This window comes from Geotrypetes seraphini, chromosome 16, assembly GCF_902459505.1.
Source record: "Geotrypetes seraphini chromosome 16, aGeoSer1.1, whole genome shotgun sequence".
Classification (NCBI taxonomy): domain Eukaryota; kingdom Metazoa; phylum Chordata; class Amphibia; order Gymnophiona; family Dermophiidae; genus Geotrypetes; species Geotrypetes seraphini.
This window is the reverse complement of record NC_047099.1, coordinates 48,573,526-48,589,532: the sequence shown is the minus strand read 5'-3', so window position 1 is coordinate 48,589,532 and position 16,007 is coordinate 48,573,526. Positions and strand designations below refer to the sequence as shown.

Sequence of the window (16,007 nt, the reverse complement as noted above, 5' to 3'; positions counted from 1 at the left end):
AGGAGGGACTATGACACCCCTATCCTACCCCAAGTCCAGGCTGCATCTGGAGGGCCTCTGAACATGCACAAATACAGCACAATGAAGTCACAGACACACCCATGCATGTGACATTATCACATCACATCTGCACACGCTCGGTGGCCCTTCAGTCATGGGCCCAAGTTCAAGGCTTCCAAAACCCTGACTGTCGGGTTCTGAAAATCTGTCTGCACAGTGCTCTAAAAAGAGGACATGTCCAGGTTTTCCCAGACATCTGGACACATGACTCCACCCTGACCCAGTCTCACCCCTATCCCAATCTACCTTTCACCCATTTCCTTAGTCCAGGGGTAGGAAATTCTGATCCTCAAAAGCCGGAGCCAGATCATGTTTTCAGGATATCCACAATGAATATGTATGAGATGGATTTGCATGCACTGCCTCCTTGAGATGCAAAACTCTCATGCATATTTATTTTGGATATCCTGAAAACCTGACCTGGCTCCAGCTCTCAAGGACTGGAATTGCCTACCACTGCCTTAGTCCATCTTCTGTACCCTTTAATGCAGTGCTCTTAAACTCAAACCCTTTGCAGGGCCACATTTTGGATTTGTAGGTACTTGGAAGGCCTCAGAAAAAAAATAGTTAATGTCTTATTAAAGAAATGACAACTTTGCAGAAGGTAAAACTCTTCATAATTTATAAATCTTTCCTTTTGGCTAAGTCTTAATAATAATAATGTCATTTATAGCTAGTATGTTCAAGAAACACTTTTATTTTACTTTTGTGATTATGATAAACATACCGAGGGCCTCAAAATAGTATCTGGCGGACCACATGTGGCCCCTGGGCCGCAGGTTTGAGACCACTGCTTTAATGCCTCTCTTCCCCTCCTTACAACACCTTCCCCCCCCCACTGGTGCTTCTCTCTCTCTCCCTCCCTCACAGGTACTTCTCTCCCGCCCCCCAGGACTGCACTTCTCTTGCTATCCATAGCTCTTCCCTGTCTCCCCTATCTCCTCATCAAAAATTAATCTTTCAGCCAGCCACCCAGCAGCAAGGTGAGCCTGCTGCCATCTACCTGCTCCAGAAGCCACCTCTCTGGAGTGTCCCACCTATGTAAGAACAGGAAGTCACTTCAGAGAGAAGGCTTCTGGGGTAAGCCGACAGCAACAGATTCACCTTGCCGCTACTAGCGGCCGGCCTGAACATTAAATTTCAGCATTGCCGGAGTAAGGACATCTGGACAGCCCCCTAAAAGAGAACATGTCTGGCTAAATCTGGTTATCCTATGTTGAATTGCTCTGCCAATGAATCAAGGCAGCATTAAGTGATCTTGGCTTTTCTTTAGGGCCTCTGAAAGAATGCAAAGTGAGAAGCAATTTTTGTGAGTGTTTTGAGCTGAAAATTATCTTCCACCTAAAAGTAAACACAGTTTCAGCGCATGTGTACTTGCAGGGCAAGAGGAAGCAGTAGGCAGGAAGGTGTGTTCAAATATCTTCCCTTGTTCTCTTAGGCTGCTGTGGCTGGGGACATGATTGTTGCAGCTGTCCGGGTCTCATTGTCTTGGAGGAGGTAGAAGCAACGTTTCAGCCATCATGCTGTGGCTGTCTACAGGGTGTGAAGAAAGCCACAGGAAGATGGCTGAAATGGATCTACCTACTCAGATGCAGCGAGACCCAGACACCTGCCATAATCATCTTCTTACTAACCGGATCACTTGGTTTACTTCTCCAAAAGCAGTGAGCAAGATCAGTGCACTGGTACTAAAGCTCTGAAGAGTAAGAAACAGGGCTCAAAGAGTAAGAATAAAAGACCTTTAAAATGAGCAACACACACCAACTGAAGGAGGCTTAGACAGGAGTACAGATGCGTGCAGGGTTACATGCTCCAGTAAGCGCTCATAAAACGGCACATAGATCTTCACAGCAGTGGCACAGACAGATGTACCCACCCACAACTGTCACATTTTTCCTTTGTCCCCTCCCCTCACCTTAGCAACCTTCAACTCATAACATTATAGCTGAGCCGGCAGGGATCCCCATTCGCTAAAAAGGTCCTTCTCCAGCCAGAACACTTCCCTATGCTCAGCAGTTGGTAGCATTGTTCATGGATAGTGCTGCCAACTGCCAAGCACATTCTGGCTGCTGGGGGAGCTTGAGGGTCCTTGCTAGCCCTTGCAATTTAGATGGTGGCAGAGCCACAGGTAGGCCCAGGCCCTGATACACTTAAAAATAGCTGCTCAGAAAAAATAAATGCAGCAGTTAGTGATTTCTAAAGGGCCGACGCCCACATGCTGAATTTGACCCAGACAGATATCCAGTGGCAGGCCAGGTCCTGGTTCTGTCTAGCTGCCAGAAGTTAATCTGGGAACCATTCAGCATTGGTATCCTGATAACTATTCAAGCAAGTCAGGAAGGCTATTTCTGCTATTAAATTGGCAGTGCAGAGAGAAATTCCAGGTCTACCCTGGCAGTAACCAGAGACTGCCACAGGGGGAAGCACACATCGTCAGCAACACACTCCACTGCTCTAACTCATGTTCAATAAACACCACCGTGCCTGCTTTTCTGCAGCAGATGTAGAGGCAGCTTTAGGGGAGCAGAATGGACACATATGTACCCTTCGCTAGTAGCCAAAGCAGATACAACATTATACAGAAAACATTTTAGAAAACTCATAGATGCAACATAGCTCTCTGTGACTTAATAACCTGGGCAGTGGTTTCCAACACAAGTCAGGTTTCCAGGATAACCACAAGACTGAAGTGTATGCAAATCTATTTCATGCATATTCATTATGGATACTCTGAAACCCCAACTTGAGAACCATTGACCTAGAGACCCTGCTATAAAATCAGCCTCTAAAAGATCCAGTGTATGCAGACTGCCAAAAAAGCACAGTTACTTACCGTAACAGTTGTTATCCAGGGACAGCAGGCAGAAATTCTCAACAGTGGGTGACCTCACCGATGGAGCCCCGCAGCGGACAGCCTCGAAAGCAGACTTGCTTGAAGATCTTTGTAAGAGCTTCCGAGTGCTGCACTGCGCATGCGTGAGTGCCTTCCCGCCCGAGTTAGGGCGCGTGTCTCCTGTGAGGTACCTCAGTTCAGATACCTAGCTAAGAAGCCAACCAGGGGAAGAGGGTGGGTTGTGAGAATATCTGCCTGCTGTCCCTGAATAACAACTGTTAAGGTAACTGTGCTTTATCCCAGGACAAGCAGGCAGCATATTCTCAACAGTGGGTGACCTCCAAGCTAAGCATAATGGGATGGAGAGAGAGTTGGCAAGTTAAGAAAAGAGATTTTGTAAAACAGATTGGCCAAAATGGCCATCCCTTCTGGAAACGCGAGCACAGCGACTTAATATTTTTTTTAAAAGCCACGGTGAAAGAAGGCAATGAAGGCTGCAGAGCTGAAGAAAAGAGGACTTCTCAGCTCTGCGGAAAACGTTGAACTGAGGTACCTCACAGGAGACGCACGCCCTAACTCGGGCGCAGTGCAGCACTCGGAAGCTCTTACAAAGATCTTCAAGCAAGTCTGCTTTTGAGGCTGTCCGCTGCGGGGCTCCGTCGGTGACGTCACCCACTGTTGAGAATATGCGGCCTGCTTGTCCTGGGATAAAGTCTTGTTCTTAGAACTTTGCCATTATCTGTTGGTTTGCTTGGATTTTTTTGGCGACCGCACTGCAAAATACTAAAGATTAACCACTCTCCTAGGCCACCAGGCTTTTATGACTGATTGATAAAGATTTTATTGGATTAAAAATGAAGCTGATGAGCTTCTTCTACAGTAATTATACTCTTCAAATCTTCATATCATATTTTATTTTTGAACTGTTTAGTTGTAGACAAGGTATACATGTATTAAATAAATAAAGCCACTCTCTTAGCCCAGGGGAATGCTCAGCCCAGTTTGTGGGACACAGCCAGCCAGTCTGGTTCTCAGGATAGTCCCAATAAGTATGCCTAATCTAGATTTGCAAGCAGGGCCTTCATTATATGCAAATTTCTCATATACATGTTCATTGTGGATATCCTGCAAATCTGACTGTGTCACTGGGGTTGAGAAGGCCCGTCTGGCCCCTAGAGTCACCTTCCCCCCTGGTTGTACCACATGCTAGGTTACCCAAACAGGACTTGGAGCTGCCCCAGGTTGGATTTTCTTTGGGAAATAATTTATTAGAAATCCATGTCTGCAATAGGCTAAACTGAAGGGCTGAGCAGCCTATTCAGGTGACCTGTGGCAACCTTACCCCCACCTTTCCTTGCCCCTGTGCCTACGCTCTCTACTGGTGCATTGCTAGTTGAATTCTACAGATTTAGAGGGACAGGTAAAGGGAAATTTCAGACATAGGTCTGATTTCAGTGAGGGTAACTCCATGCCCCTGGTTATAGTGAGGTGAAATCAAGCGTGAAAGGGGCCCTGGGGATCTCTGGACATGTAGGCTACATCAACAGCCGCCATTAGCCCAATGTTCAAAAATAAATGTGGGAGTAAACGGGCAAGCGATCAAGTCAAATCTAAACCAGTAACCCAATGCCTGCCACTCAAATAGCAGCACTGTTTGGCATTTACCCTACTAGCAAGGATGAAAATCTGTGGCAGATCAACCCATCCAGCATCGCACAAATGCCGTCATGTTCCCTCTTCATTTCTGAATATAAATCTACTACACATTCTGCACTAAAATAAACCCAAAAATATTGCAGCTTACACAGAGGGCTGCTGCAAGAGTCTGTAAAGCACTGCGAAGTGCCGGGCAGGAAGTTACTGCTTCAGTTTCTGACTCTGCAGGGCCTCTTCTTCGTACGTCTCCTCCATCTCTGTCTCAGCCTGGATCTTGAGGGGGCCAGATTCCAAGCGGAACACCACAGGGATGTGGCCTAGGATCGGATTGGTCTCCTGCAGCCCACGTATCCATTGAGCCAGCGTGGCCTGGTCTTCAGAGCCGACCATACACATGGCAAAGACGGGGCCTTCTTCCACTGCCACAACAGGAATGAGGAAAGGGGTTAAGAAATTATACTGCGACTCTCTAATGTTGTACAGTCTTATCACCCTGTAGGCTTGTATAGACATATCACTTTGTACGATAAGATGCCCCTACATGCATCGATCTAGGAACATTCTTAAGTGAAGGCAAATTGTAATGCCTTGACTATTACACTGAAACCTGTTCTGAGCTCTTTGGGGAGGACGGGATATAAAACCAAATAAATAAGGGAAGAAACTGGTATTAGGAGCAGATTCACAAGAGAGAGAGAAAGGGATGCTACTTTGATGAACCCAAAGAATCCTAGAAACCTACTCTATTATTAGGGCATCATTAGCAGTTGATGGCCTGCCAGACCAGAAGGAGAATGCAAGCACACTTCATGGTTGACATGACAGACAGAGCGAGTTCTCTTGAGCACATACAGGGGTTTCTGTGCTTCCCCAGTCCATACCTTTAAAGTTCACTTTCTGCCCTTCCTTTCTGAGCAGGGAAGGGTTAAGTGTGGCTGCATTCCCCTGCTATGGAGAACCACTGGGACAGGTAAACAACTTGACTAAGGTCCCAAATTCTAGGTAGTACCTGGAACCCTAAACAGCGAACGCCTGGGACCAGTTGCCTTTCAAAAGAAAAGTAGGCATAAAAAAGTGGTCTGTCTGCTCTAATCAGCTTCCTGAGCAGGACTCAAGATTCCAAATTATCTTTATTTATTAGAAAAGAATTAGTTACAGTGGAAAAACTACAAAACCTTCATTAAAAAAAGAAAGAGAGGTAACTAGGTAAGAATGACAGCACAGCCTCAGCAGCACCCCACAGCATGGGCCCTGGAAGGATATCATGCTGCTTCTCCCAACATAACGTAAGAGTTGCTCTACTGGGACAGACTGAAAGTCCATCAAGCCCAGTATCCTGTTTCCAACAGTGGCCAACCCAGGTCCCAAGTACTAGGTGGAAACCCAAAGAGTAGCAACACTCCAGAGCTGAGATTGTGATGTCATAATGCCTCATTCCACCAATGCTTAACAGCCAACCTCAGCAGTGATGTCACAATGGCTCGATTGTCTTATACTTGGCTCACATAAGAGTTCCCATACTGGGACAGATCGAAGGTCCATCAAGCCCAGTATCCTGTTTCCAACAGTGGCCAACCCAGGTCCCAAACCTAGCTAGATCCCAAGGAAAAAACCAGATTTTATGCTGCTTATCCTAGGATCATCCCTGGCAATAATTGTTACAGAATGAGCCCTATATCCTGAAGAAGGGAAGATCTGCCCACATGCCATGCTAGCATGTGCACCAGATTCTCTGCATACTGTAATTTTTCTTATTGTAGGATCGTAAACCACTTACTACATTTGTCATAGTGGTCTATCAAGGACAATAAATCCAATCCATTACCTTCATTCACATCAAAGCTGTCATCATCCCCTAGGTCACGCTCCAGGTCCAGGTCCAATTGCATGGGAAAGTAGAAATTCCTCTCGGGATCTATGTCCTCTTCCTCCTCCTGTATGATAACAGGAGGCAGAGTTCAGAGTAATCCAGAAGCAGAGGCAAATTCATAAAACCACTGCCTGAACACTAAGCACAGTTCCTTTCATCCTTCTCCTGGCTGATCTTCCCCATTCTACCCTGCCTTTTTGTTCACTGAGTGGCCTTCAGCAAGATCTCTTAACCTCTGACCATGAGATCTGCTTTGAATTTCAATGACATCTTCAAACCCAAGCTCAAAATCCACTATACTCAGGTACAACCACTATTTTCCTCTCCCCAAAGGGCTTACAATTGAAGTTTGCACAAGAAACCTGCTGGATTTGAACTAGAGAGTTGCACAGGGACAGAAATTTCCACTGGAGATGGGTGACTCTAACCCCTACCTGCTAAGATCCACTCCATCCTCACTTGTACCTGCAAGAGTTGACACTATTATTTACTTGCTTCCTGCCCTGTTTCCTCCCAGCCTCAGCAAGCCTCCTGTGTTTATTTGGATGGTATTCACAATTCAACCAATGAGTGTTTCAAGCCTCATTCTGATGCTCCAGCTGCCTCTATGCATTCCAAGCATCATTCTGGGAGACAGAGATTTTGAATACACTCCTGCAGGAATCCTGTGGGTTCCACAATATTCCCACAATCCCCATTCCCATGCAGTTCTCTAATTTGAACCCTGGCTTCTCTAGTTCTCAGCTTGTTGATCACGCCGTTAGACTGTTTCTCCATTTATCTTGGACAATACTTTCTACACCGAAGACATTTGGTCAATAACAAACACAGCCATTAAACCCTGGGCTTTTAGGCATCTACAGAACGATACCTTTTCCCCTGGCGGCAACAACTCTGCTCGCAATAGATAGTAATAAACACAGGTCTTCTTCAGCCACAGTGGGAAGGGCCCTTCTACATACACAGGTCTATCAGGGCTGTGCTTCTGCAGCAAGGATTGCTGATCTGGGCTCTGAATTCCTGTAGAACAGTAAAATGAGTGAATGCTCATCTTGTGAATTTTTCAGGCAAGAAGATCAGATAACAATACAAAAACAAACACTACAAAACAGATAATACAAAAACACACACTAGAGGTCTCAGTACTAGAATAGCAGGAGTTGCCGTAGGACTGGTAAGGTGTTATAGCAGAGCTTGTGTGCGAGGCCTCTCCATAAAATTGGACTTACCTACAATATATGGGTGTGTTATCCTGGTCTTCTCCTCAACTGAAGGCATCTGAAGGTGAAAGAACAGATAAAAAGTATTACTGAGAGGGGCAGCCTAGGGGAAAAAATTAATCAGCAGTGACTTCAAAGTACTTTCCTGACAAAGTGCTATAAATTTTGTGATTTTGGAAAAATGACACCAATGCCTAGCCCCTCACTCAAAGGCTGGGCATTTTCCCAGTCTCTCACTAATTCAATAGCAAATTGGAGCCAGAACACCAGCCTCAAAAGAAAAACATACAGTGAAGGAGGAGAGCTAACAAGGTGAAGCATGAAAATCATGCACAGAGGGACCAACTCTCAGCGATACAGCCTCCTAGCGTCATAGCTTCTTCCAAAAGTTCTGATCCTTTCTATATCAGGCTTTTCAATATCGTCAAGAGAAACTCCCCCTACATTAACAGAGGAAATAGGTTTGACTCTTCCCATAGCCTTAGTTGAAGAGAAGCAGCCCTCGGATAAGCTTTCACAGGTAACCGCTATTGCCTCCTCTGAAAATTCTTAGGGGTTCTTGTCAGCTCAGAAAGAAAAACCATAGCAGTTTGAATTGCTGTAGAAAAGAATCCTGAAATTATTTCTAGCATGTAATCCTGTAAGAAGCAAGGTAGTAAAGATGTCTTGTCTGTACCTGATAAACCGTGATTCTTGCATCCAAATCCGCTGAGATTCTCTGTAGGCTCAGCTTTGCAATATCAACAGGATCACAAGGCAGAGGATACGGCACTGGGTATGGGTTGATGTTTTTGAACTTGGGGAACCAGTACATCATGCGCCGGTACTTCAGGAATGGATGGCTCTTCTGCCCAAAGATTTGCAACAGGAGAAACTTGGTCTCAGCATCCGGAAGAATCCCTGCAGAAGGAAAGTAGGTCAGAGCAAACAGTATCTTCATGGAGACCCTGTGCAGCAGAGAGACACATGACTTGCCTGCAGGAATCTGAGGAGGGCCAAAGGGGATGGCAAGGCAGCCAGGCCATCTGTCTGAGCTGTCAGTTATCTGCCACTTGCATATCGCCTCATGTGTGTACTACAAGTGCATCTTGCACTAAGACATACCATAGCGCTCCATCTGCTCCAGAACCTGCACACCACACTCCTGCTGCCGGGGGTAGTGGTTGAACATCCGCTGAATAGAGTTTTGGGGCACAAAAACTTCCTTGGGAAAAATATCCAGCAGAGCATTGTAAACTCGGAGATCACGCTCCACCCCAAACTCCGGCATTTTCTGCAGAGCTGCGTAGATAAACTCGACATGACCTCTCCGGCGCACATCTTTCTTGCAGAAAACATTGAGCACGTGGCTGAAAGTGGCTTTGTTCCTACAGTCCTGGTCAAATCGTTTGAAGGGGTCCTCGAAGGTCACAAGGGATTTCGGGTTGGGCTGTGCCTCCTCCTCCCTCTTCGTGGGAGCTGGTTTAGAGGTGGGCTTTCTCATGCTGGTCCTGAAGCCGCGTGACAGGCACATATTGGGGGTCTGGAAATGAAATAAGTACCTTATTAAACCCCACTGGGCAGCTTGGATTAGGCCCAGTCAGTAGAGACAGGGGGAGCCTGTGATGGTGAACCTTCCACAGCAAGTTCATACCTGAGCACAGCTGAATGTCCTGCGAAGACCCCATGCTTGACCTAGGGCCAAGGGGTCCCCATAGGAGTCCCTGGCCAGCAGCGGCAGCAGCACCCGGACACACTTCATTATCTGAAACAGAGGACAAAAAAAAGGGGGGGGGGCACTGAAATGAATTATGAGCAAAGGGGCATGCAAGAGCTCCTCCCCCTCTGACCTCTGCGGCTACACCCTCTCCTTTCCCGGGGAGCAAATCTATCCGAGTCTGACCCCCTTCTGGCCGCTCTTCCCTCTCCAGACCGTCCCAGTCACCGATCTCTGGGCGCCGCCATTTTGCCTGTGGTGACGTAAACGGTCCGTGCTTGATCGCAGCACTTCTCCAGTTCCGGCGCACAAAAGTTCCGGGGGGAAGGGGATTAATGACAGCGCCGGTACGTGCGACCCGCCCCTCTCCTCCACTCCCAAGCCCCGATTGGTTAACTCTATGAGAGGAGGCGGAGACTACAGCCCATGGATATCATAGGAGAGGAGGCGGAGCAAGCAGCGCCTTGGTTCTCTAAGACCCACCTCTCATTCATCTATCTCTATGTCTGTCCACTTGTGACTCCACCCCTCTACCTCTCCTGTGCTTTGATTGGTTATGTTGGAGAAAAGAGGTGGGCCATTGCAAAACCGCAGGCGTTCCTTCTCTCTCAGACCCACCCCTCCTTAAATACGTCCATCAAACCCTTTTGTTTCCGAATCCAGGTCACACAAACTTGGAACCCAAAACAGAAGCTATTTAACACAAAGAATAAGCAGTGGCTCTTCCCAAGTCCATCTGAATAATGAATGGGTTGTTATTTTAGGAAATGATCTAAATCTTTTCTTTAGCCCTGCTAAGCTAACTGCTTTTACCACATTCTCTGGCAACAAATTCCAGAGTTTAATTACCGTATTTTCACGCATATAATGCGCGCGCTATACACGATTTTACAAACCGAGCATAACCATGCGCGTTATATGCGTGAGCGCGTTATACAATTGTTTTCTGTCTTGCTGGCGCCCTCCTCCATCTTCCTGCAGCGTTCGCTGAAAGCCGCAGCAGTGGCTTCCATGCGTCTCCTGCGGCTGGGAAGCCACGTCGTGACATCAGAGGAACACTTCTGGGGCAGCCACAAGAGGCACATAGGATCCGCTGCCCATGGCTTTCAGCGAACAATGCAGGAAGATGGAGGAGGGCGCCAGCAAGACAGAAAACACCGCATCACAATAGAATAGGCATTACAGGAGCATGCGCGGTATATGCGTGAAAATACGGTATACATTGAGTGAAAAAATAAGAACATAATAGCCATATTGGTCAGACCAATGGTCCATCTAGCTCAGTATCTTGTTTCCACAGTGGTCAAGCCAGGCCACAAGTACCTGAAAGACACCCAAATAGTAGCAACATTTTGTTTTAAATCTACTACTTCATCGCATGCCCCCTAGTTCTAGTATTTTTGGAAAGAGTAAACAGGAGATTCACATCTACCCATTCCATTCGACTCAGTATTTTATAGACCTCTGTCATATCTCTGTTGAGCCCTTGCTTCTCCAAGCTCAAGAACTCTACCCTCTGTAGCTTTTCCTTATAGAGAAGTTGTCCCATCCCGTTTATCATTTTCATCACCCTTCACTGTACTGAAAGGTCACTTGGCATCCCAAGTCCTCTAAATTTTCTTCACACTTCTACCTCTTAGAAACATAGAAACATAGAAATAGACGGCAGATAAGGGCCACGGCCCATCTAGTCTGCCCACCTTAATGACCCTCCCCTACCTTTCTCTGTGAAGAGAACCCACATGACGATCCCATTTTATCTTAAAATCGGGCACGTTGCTGGCCTCAATCACCTGAAGTGGAAGACCATTCCAGCGATCCACCACTCTCTCGGTGAAAAAGTACTTTCTGGTGTCACCGTGCAGCTTCCCTCCCCTGAGTTTCCATGGATGCCCTCTTGTAGCCGTGGGACCTTTGAAAAAGAAGATATCTTCTTCCACCTCGATACGGCCCATGAGATATTTGAACGTCTCGATCATGTCTCCCCTCTCTCTGCGTTCCTCGAGAGAGTATAGCCGCAACTTATCCAGCCGTTCCTCGTACGGGAGGTCCTTGAGTCCTGAGACCATCCGGGTGGCCATTAGACCATCCGGGTGACCCTCTGTTGTAGTTCCTTCCTATTTTTTCTACTGTAAACCGCGCCGAGCTCTACGAATGTGGAGATGATGCGGTATACAAACCTAAGGATTAGATTAGATTAAGCCACAAAACTTAGAGACTTGAAGAAAGCACAGATAGTTTATTAGCATACGTATGCGACTCCCAAGCTCCAAGCAGGCTTCAGAAGTCCCGAAAAGAGGACGTTATTTATATATTCTTCTGGCTATACAACTGAATTCTAGAAAAAATTGTTCACATGTTACTTTTCTTAACAATCATTGGTCCTCAGCTCACACTAGCAGGTCACTAGCAAGTCACTTATCTAGGCCCTGCAGTCTTTCTGTTACATGTCGTTTATGCTGAGATAGCAATAAGAAGTTAGAATGTCCACGCTAACACCCAGTACAAGCAGGCTAGAACATGAGATAAGTTAGGTCTGCAGCTAAACATAATTCAGCATTTATTAAAGAGAAAACTTAGTTCAACACTTAGGAAAACCAGTCCCAGACTCCTTCAGTACCATTTCTAATTATGTTATTTTTTTTTTTTAGATGCAATGATCAGAATTGAACACAATATTCACCATGGCACAGTACAAAGGCATTATAACATTCTGTTTTGTTCTCCATTCCTTTCCTAATAATTCTTAACATTCTATTTGCTTTCTTAGCCAAAGGGTTTCAACATATCATCAACTTGTGGTGAATCCTAATGTGGAATCTTGCATCATGTGGCTCTTCCCTATATGCATCACTTTGTACTTGACTTACATTAAATAAATAAATGTCATCTGCCAATTGGATGCCCAGTCTCATGGTGTCCTCTTGCAATTTTTCATAGTCCTCTTGTGATTTAAAACAAGCTTGAATAGCTTTATGTTATCAGCAAATTTGAGCACTGCAGTTTGAGATGAGGTGCTCATGATTACTGATTGTTATTTTGTGTTATGATGTAAATTGTTGTAAACTGCTTAGTTATTTTGAAAGATAGGTGGGATATTCCAATATATATGAAACCTGAAGTGTGGCACACACCCTTTCTTAACAGCACTGAGATACCCTCCTCTTAACCACCAGCCATTTCCCCCTTAGATATATAAAGTGACCTCATACAGAAAACATGCAATCAATGAACTAAGCAGAAAGAGAATGACACAGGGACAGAATCTGTCCCTGTGGTTAACTGCAGGAAACCATCCCCAAGTCATTCTTTAAGAAGAGAGGGAAGAATCAGAGTATGAATGGGCCCAGCCACTGACCCTCAAGCCTCGCATTGAAGAACGCTGGTGTAGAAGGACTGAGGTTGAGAGAGACGCTAAAGAATGACACGGGATGGTTTCCAGCCACTGACCCTCAAGCCTTGCATTGAAGAATGCTGGTGTAGAAGGACTGAGGTTGAGAGAGACGCTAAAGAATGACACGGGATGGTTTCCAGCCACTGACCCTCAAGCCTCGCATTGAAGAACGCTGGTGTAGAAGGACTGAGGTTGAGACAGACGCTAATGAATGACACGGGATGGTTTCCAGCCACTGATCCTCAAGCCTCGCATTGAAGAACGCTGGTGTAGAAGGACTGAGGTTGAGATAGACGCTAAAGAATGACACGGGATGGTTTCCAGCCACTGACCCTCAAGCCTCGCATTGAAGAACGCTGGTGTAGAAGGACTGAGGTTGAGAGAGACGCTAAAGAATGACACGGGATGGTTTCCAGCCACTGACCCTCAAGCCTCGCATTGAAGAACGCTGGTGTAGAAGGACTGAGGTTGAGACAGACGCTAATGAATGACACGGGATGGTTTCCAGCCACTGACCCTCAAGCCTCGCATTGAAGAACGCTGGTGTAGAAGGACTGAGGTTGAGATAGATGCTAAAGAATGACACGGGATGGTTTCCAGCCACTGACTCTCAAGCCTCGCATTGAAGAACGCTGGTGTAGAAGGACTGAGGTTGAGAGAGACGCTAAAGAATGACACGGGATGGTTTCCAGCCACTGACCCTCAAGCCTTGCATTGAAGAATGCTGGTGTAGAAGGACTGAGGTTGAGAGAGACGCTAAAGAATGACACTGGATGGTTTCCAGCCACTGACCCTCAAGCCTTGCATTGAAGAATGCTGGTATAGAAGGACTGAGGTTGAGAGAGATGCTAAAGAATGACACGGGATGGTTTCCAGCCACTGACCCTCAAGCCTTGCATTGAAGAATGCTGGTGTAGAAGGACTGAGGTTGAGATAGACGCTAAAGAATGACCCGGGATGGTTTCCAGCCACTGACCCTCAAGCCTTGCATTGAAGAATGCTGGTGGAGAAGGACTGAGGTTGAGATAGACGCTAAAGAATGACACGGGATGGTTTCCAGCCACTGACCCTCAAGCCTTGCATTGAAGAATGCTGGTGGAGAAGGACTGAGGTTGAGATAGACGCTAAAGAATGACACGGGATGGTTTCCAGCCACTGACCCTCAAGCCTCGCATTGAAGAACGTTGGTGGAGAAGGACTGAGGTTGAGATAGACGCTAAAGAATGACACGGGATGGTTTCCAGCCACTGACCCTCAAGCCTCGCATTGAAGAACACTGGTGGAGAAGGACTGAGGTTGAGAGAGATGCTAAAGAATGACCCGGAATGGTTTCCAGCCACTGACCCTCAAGCCTTGCATTGAAGAATGCTGGTGGAGAAGGACTGAGGTTGAGATAGACGCTAAAGAATGACATGGGATGGTTTCCAGCCACTGACCCTCAAGCCTCGCATTGAAGAACGCTGGTGTAGAAGGACTGAGGTTGAGACAGACGCTAATGAATGACACGGGATGGTTTCCAGCCACTGACCCTCAAGCCTCGCATTGAAGAACGCTGGTGTAGAAGGACTGAGGTTGAGATAGACGCTAAAGAATGACACGGGATGGTTTCCAGCCACTGACCCTCAAGCCTCGCATTGAAGAACGCTGGTGGAGAAGGACTGAGGTTGAGATAGACGCTAAAGAATGACACGGGATGGTTTCCAGCCACTGACCCTCAAGCCTCGCATTGAAGAACGTTGGTGGAGAAGGACTGAGGTTGAGATAGACGCTAAAGAATGACACGGGATGGTTTCCAGCCACTGACCCTCAAGCCTCGCATTGAAGAACGCTGGTGGAGAAGGACTGAGGTTGAGAGAGATGCTAAAGAATGACCCAGAATGGTTTCCAGCCACTGACCCTCAAGCCTTGCATTGAAGAATGCTGGTGGAGAAGGACTGAGGTTGAGATGGACACTAAAGAATGACACGGGATGGTTTCCAGCCACTGACCCTCAAGCCTCGCATTGAAGAACGCTGGTGGAGAAGGACTGAGGTTGAGAGAGATGCTAAAGAATGACCCGGAATGGTTTCCAGCCACTGACCCTCAAGCCTTGCATTGAAGAATGCTGGTGGAGAAGGACTGAGGTTGAGATAGACGCTAAAGAATGACCCAGAATGGTTTCCAGCCACTGACCCTCAAGCCTTGCATTGAAGAATGCTGGTGGAGAAGGACTGAGGTTGAGATGGACACTAAAGAATGACACGGGATGGTTTCCAGCCACTGACCCTCAAGCCTCGCATTGAAGAACGTTGGTGGAGAAGGACTGAGGTTGAGATAGACGCTAAAGAATGACACGGGATGGTTTCCAGCCACTGACCCTCAAGCCTCGCATTGAAGAACGCTGGTGGAGAAGGACTGAGGTTGAGAGAGATGCTAAAGAATGACCCAGAATGGTTTCCAGCCACTGACCCTCAAGCCTTGCATTGAAGAATGCTGGTGGAGAAGGACTGAGGTTGAGATGGACACTAAAGAATGACACGGGATGGTTTCCAGCCACTGACCCTCAAGCCTCGCATTGAAGAACGCTGGTGGAGAAGGACTGAGGTTGAGAGAGATGCTAAAGAATGACCCGGAATGGTTTCCAGCCACTGACCCTCAAGCCTTGCATTGAAGAATGCTGGTGGAGAAGGACTGAGGTTGAGATAGACGCTAAAGAATGACATGGGATGGTTTCCAGCCACTGACCCTCAAGCCTCGCATTGAAGAACGCTGGTGTAGAAGGACTGAGGTTGAGACAGACGCTAATGAATGACACGGGATGGTTTCCAGCCACTGACCCTCAAGCCTCGCATTGAAGAACGCTGGTGTAGAAGGACTGAGGTTGAGATAGACGCTAAAGAATGACACGGGATGGTTTCCAGCCACTGACCCTCAAGCCTCGCATTGAAGAACGCTGGTGGAGAAGGACTGAGGTTGAGATAGACGCTAAAGAATGACACGGGATGGTTTCCAGCCACTGACCCTCAAGCCTCGCATTGAAGAACGTTGGTGGAGAAGGACTGAGGTTGAGATAGACGCTAAAGAATGACACAGGATGGTTTCCAGCCACTGACCCTCAAGCCTCGCATTGAAGAACGCTGGTGTAGAAGGACTGAGGTTGAGATAGATGCTAAAGAATGACACGGGATGGTTTCCAGCCACTGACTCTCAAGCCTCGCATTGAAGAACGCTGGTGTAGAAGGACTGAGGTTGAGAGAGACGCTAAAGAATGACCCGGAATGGTTTCCAGCCACTGACCC

At 46.9% G+C, this 16,007-nt stretch overlaps 1 protein-coding gene across 1 annotated transcript; it reads right to left on the bottom strand.

The window, feature by feature from the left end:
* Positions 1–3,787: 3,787 nt before the first annotated feature.
* Positions 3,788–9,633, bottom strand: ECSIT (ECSIT signaling integrator). The gene is made up of 8 exons (XM_033925128.1): positions 9,564–9,633; positions 9,273–9,383; positions 8,744–9,161; positions 8,316–8,539; positions 7,649–7,697; positions 7,291–7,439; positions 6,375–6,483; positions 3,788–4,968 (listed from the first exon to the last, which is right to left on the bottom strand). Exons 2-8 carry the CDS (start codon positions 9,378–9,380, stop codon positions 4,751–4,753), a joined length of 1,275 nt encoding a protein of 424 aa, XP_033781019.1. The 5' UTR covers positions 9,381–9,383; positions 9,564–9,633; the 3' UTR covers positions 3,788–4,750.
* Positions 9,634–16,007: the final 6,374 nt, after the last annotated feature.

What these genes read in the sequence shown, in the direction of transcription:
- ECSIT (XM_033925128.1), bottom strand. Translation starts at nt 9,380, where the DNA reads ATGAAGTGTGTCCGGGTGCTGCTGCCGCTGCTGGCCAGGGACTCCTAT. An exon ending in CAAGAATCACGGTTTATCAG is followed by an intron (nt 7,698 to 8,315) that starts GTACAGACAAGA and finishes TTTCACCTTCAG; the next exon opens with ATGCCTTCAGTTGAGGAGAA. An exon ending in TGTTGCCGCCAGGGGAAAAG is followed by an intron (nt 6,484 to 7,290) that starts GTATCGTTCTGT and finishes GTTATCATACAG; the next exon opens with GAGGAGGAAGAGGACATAGA.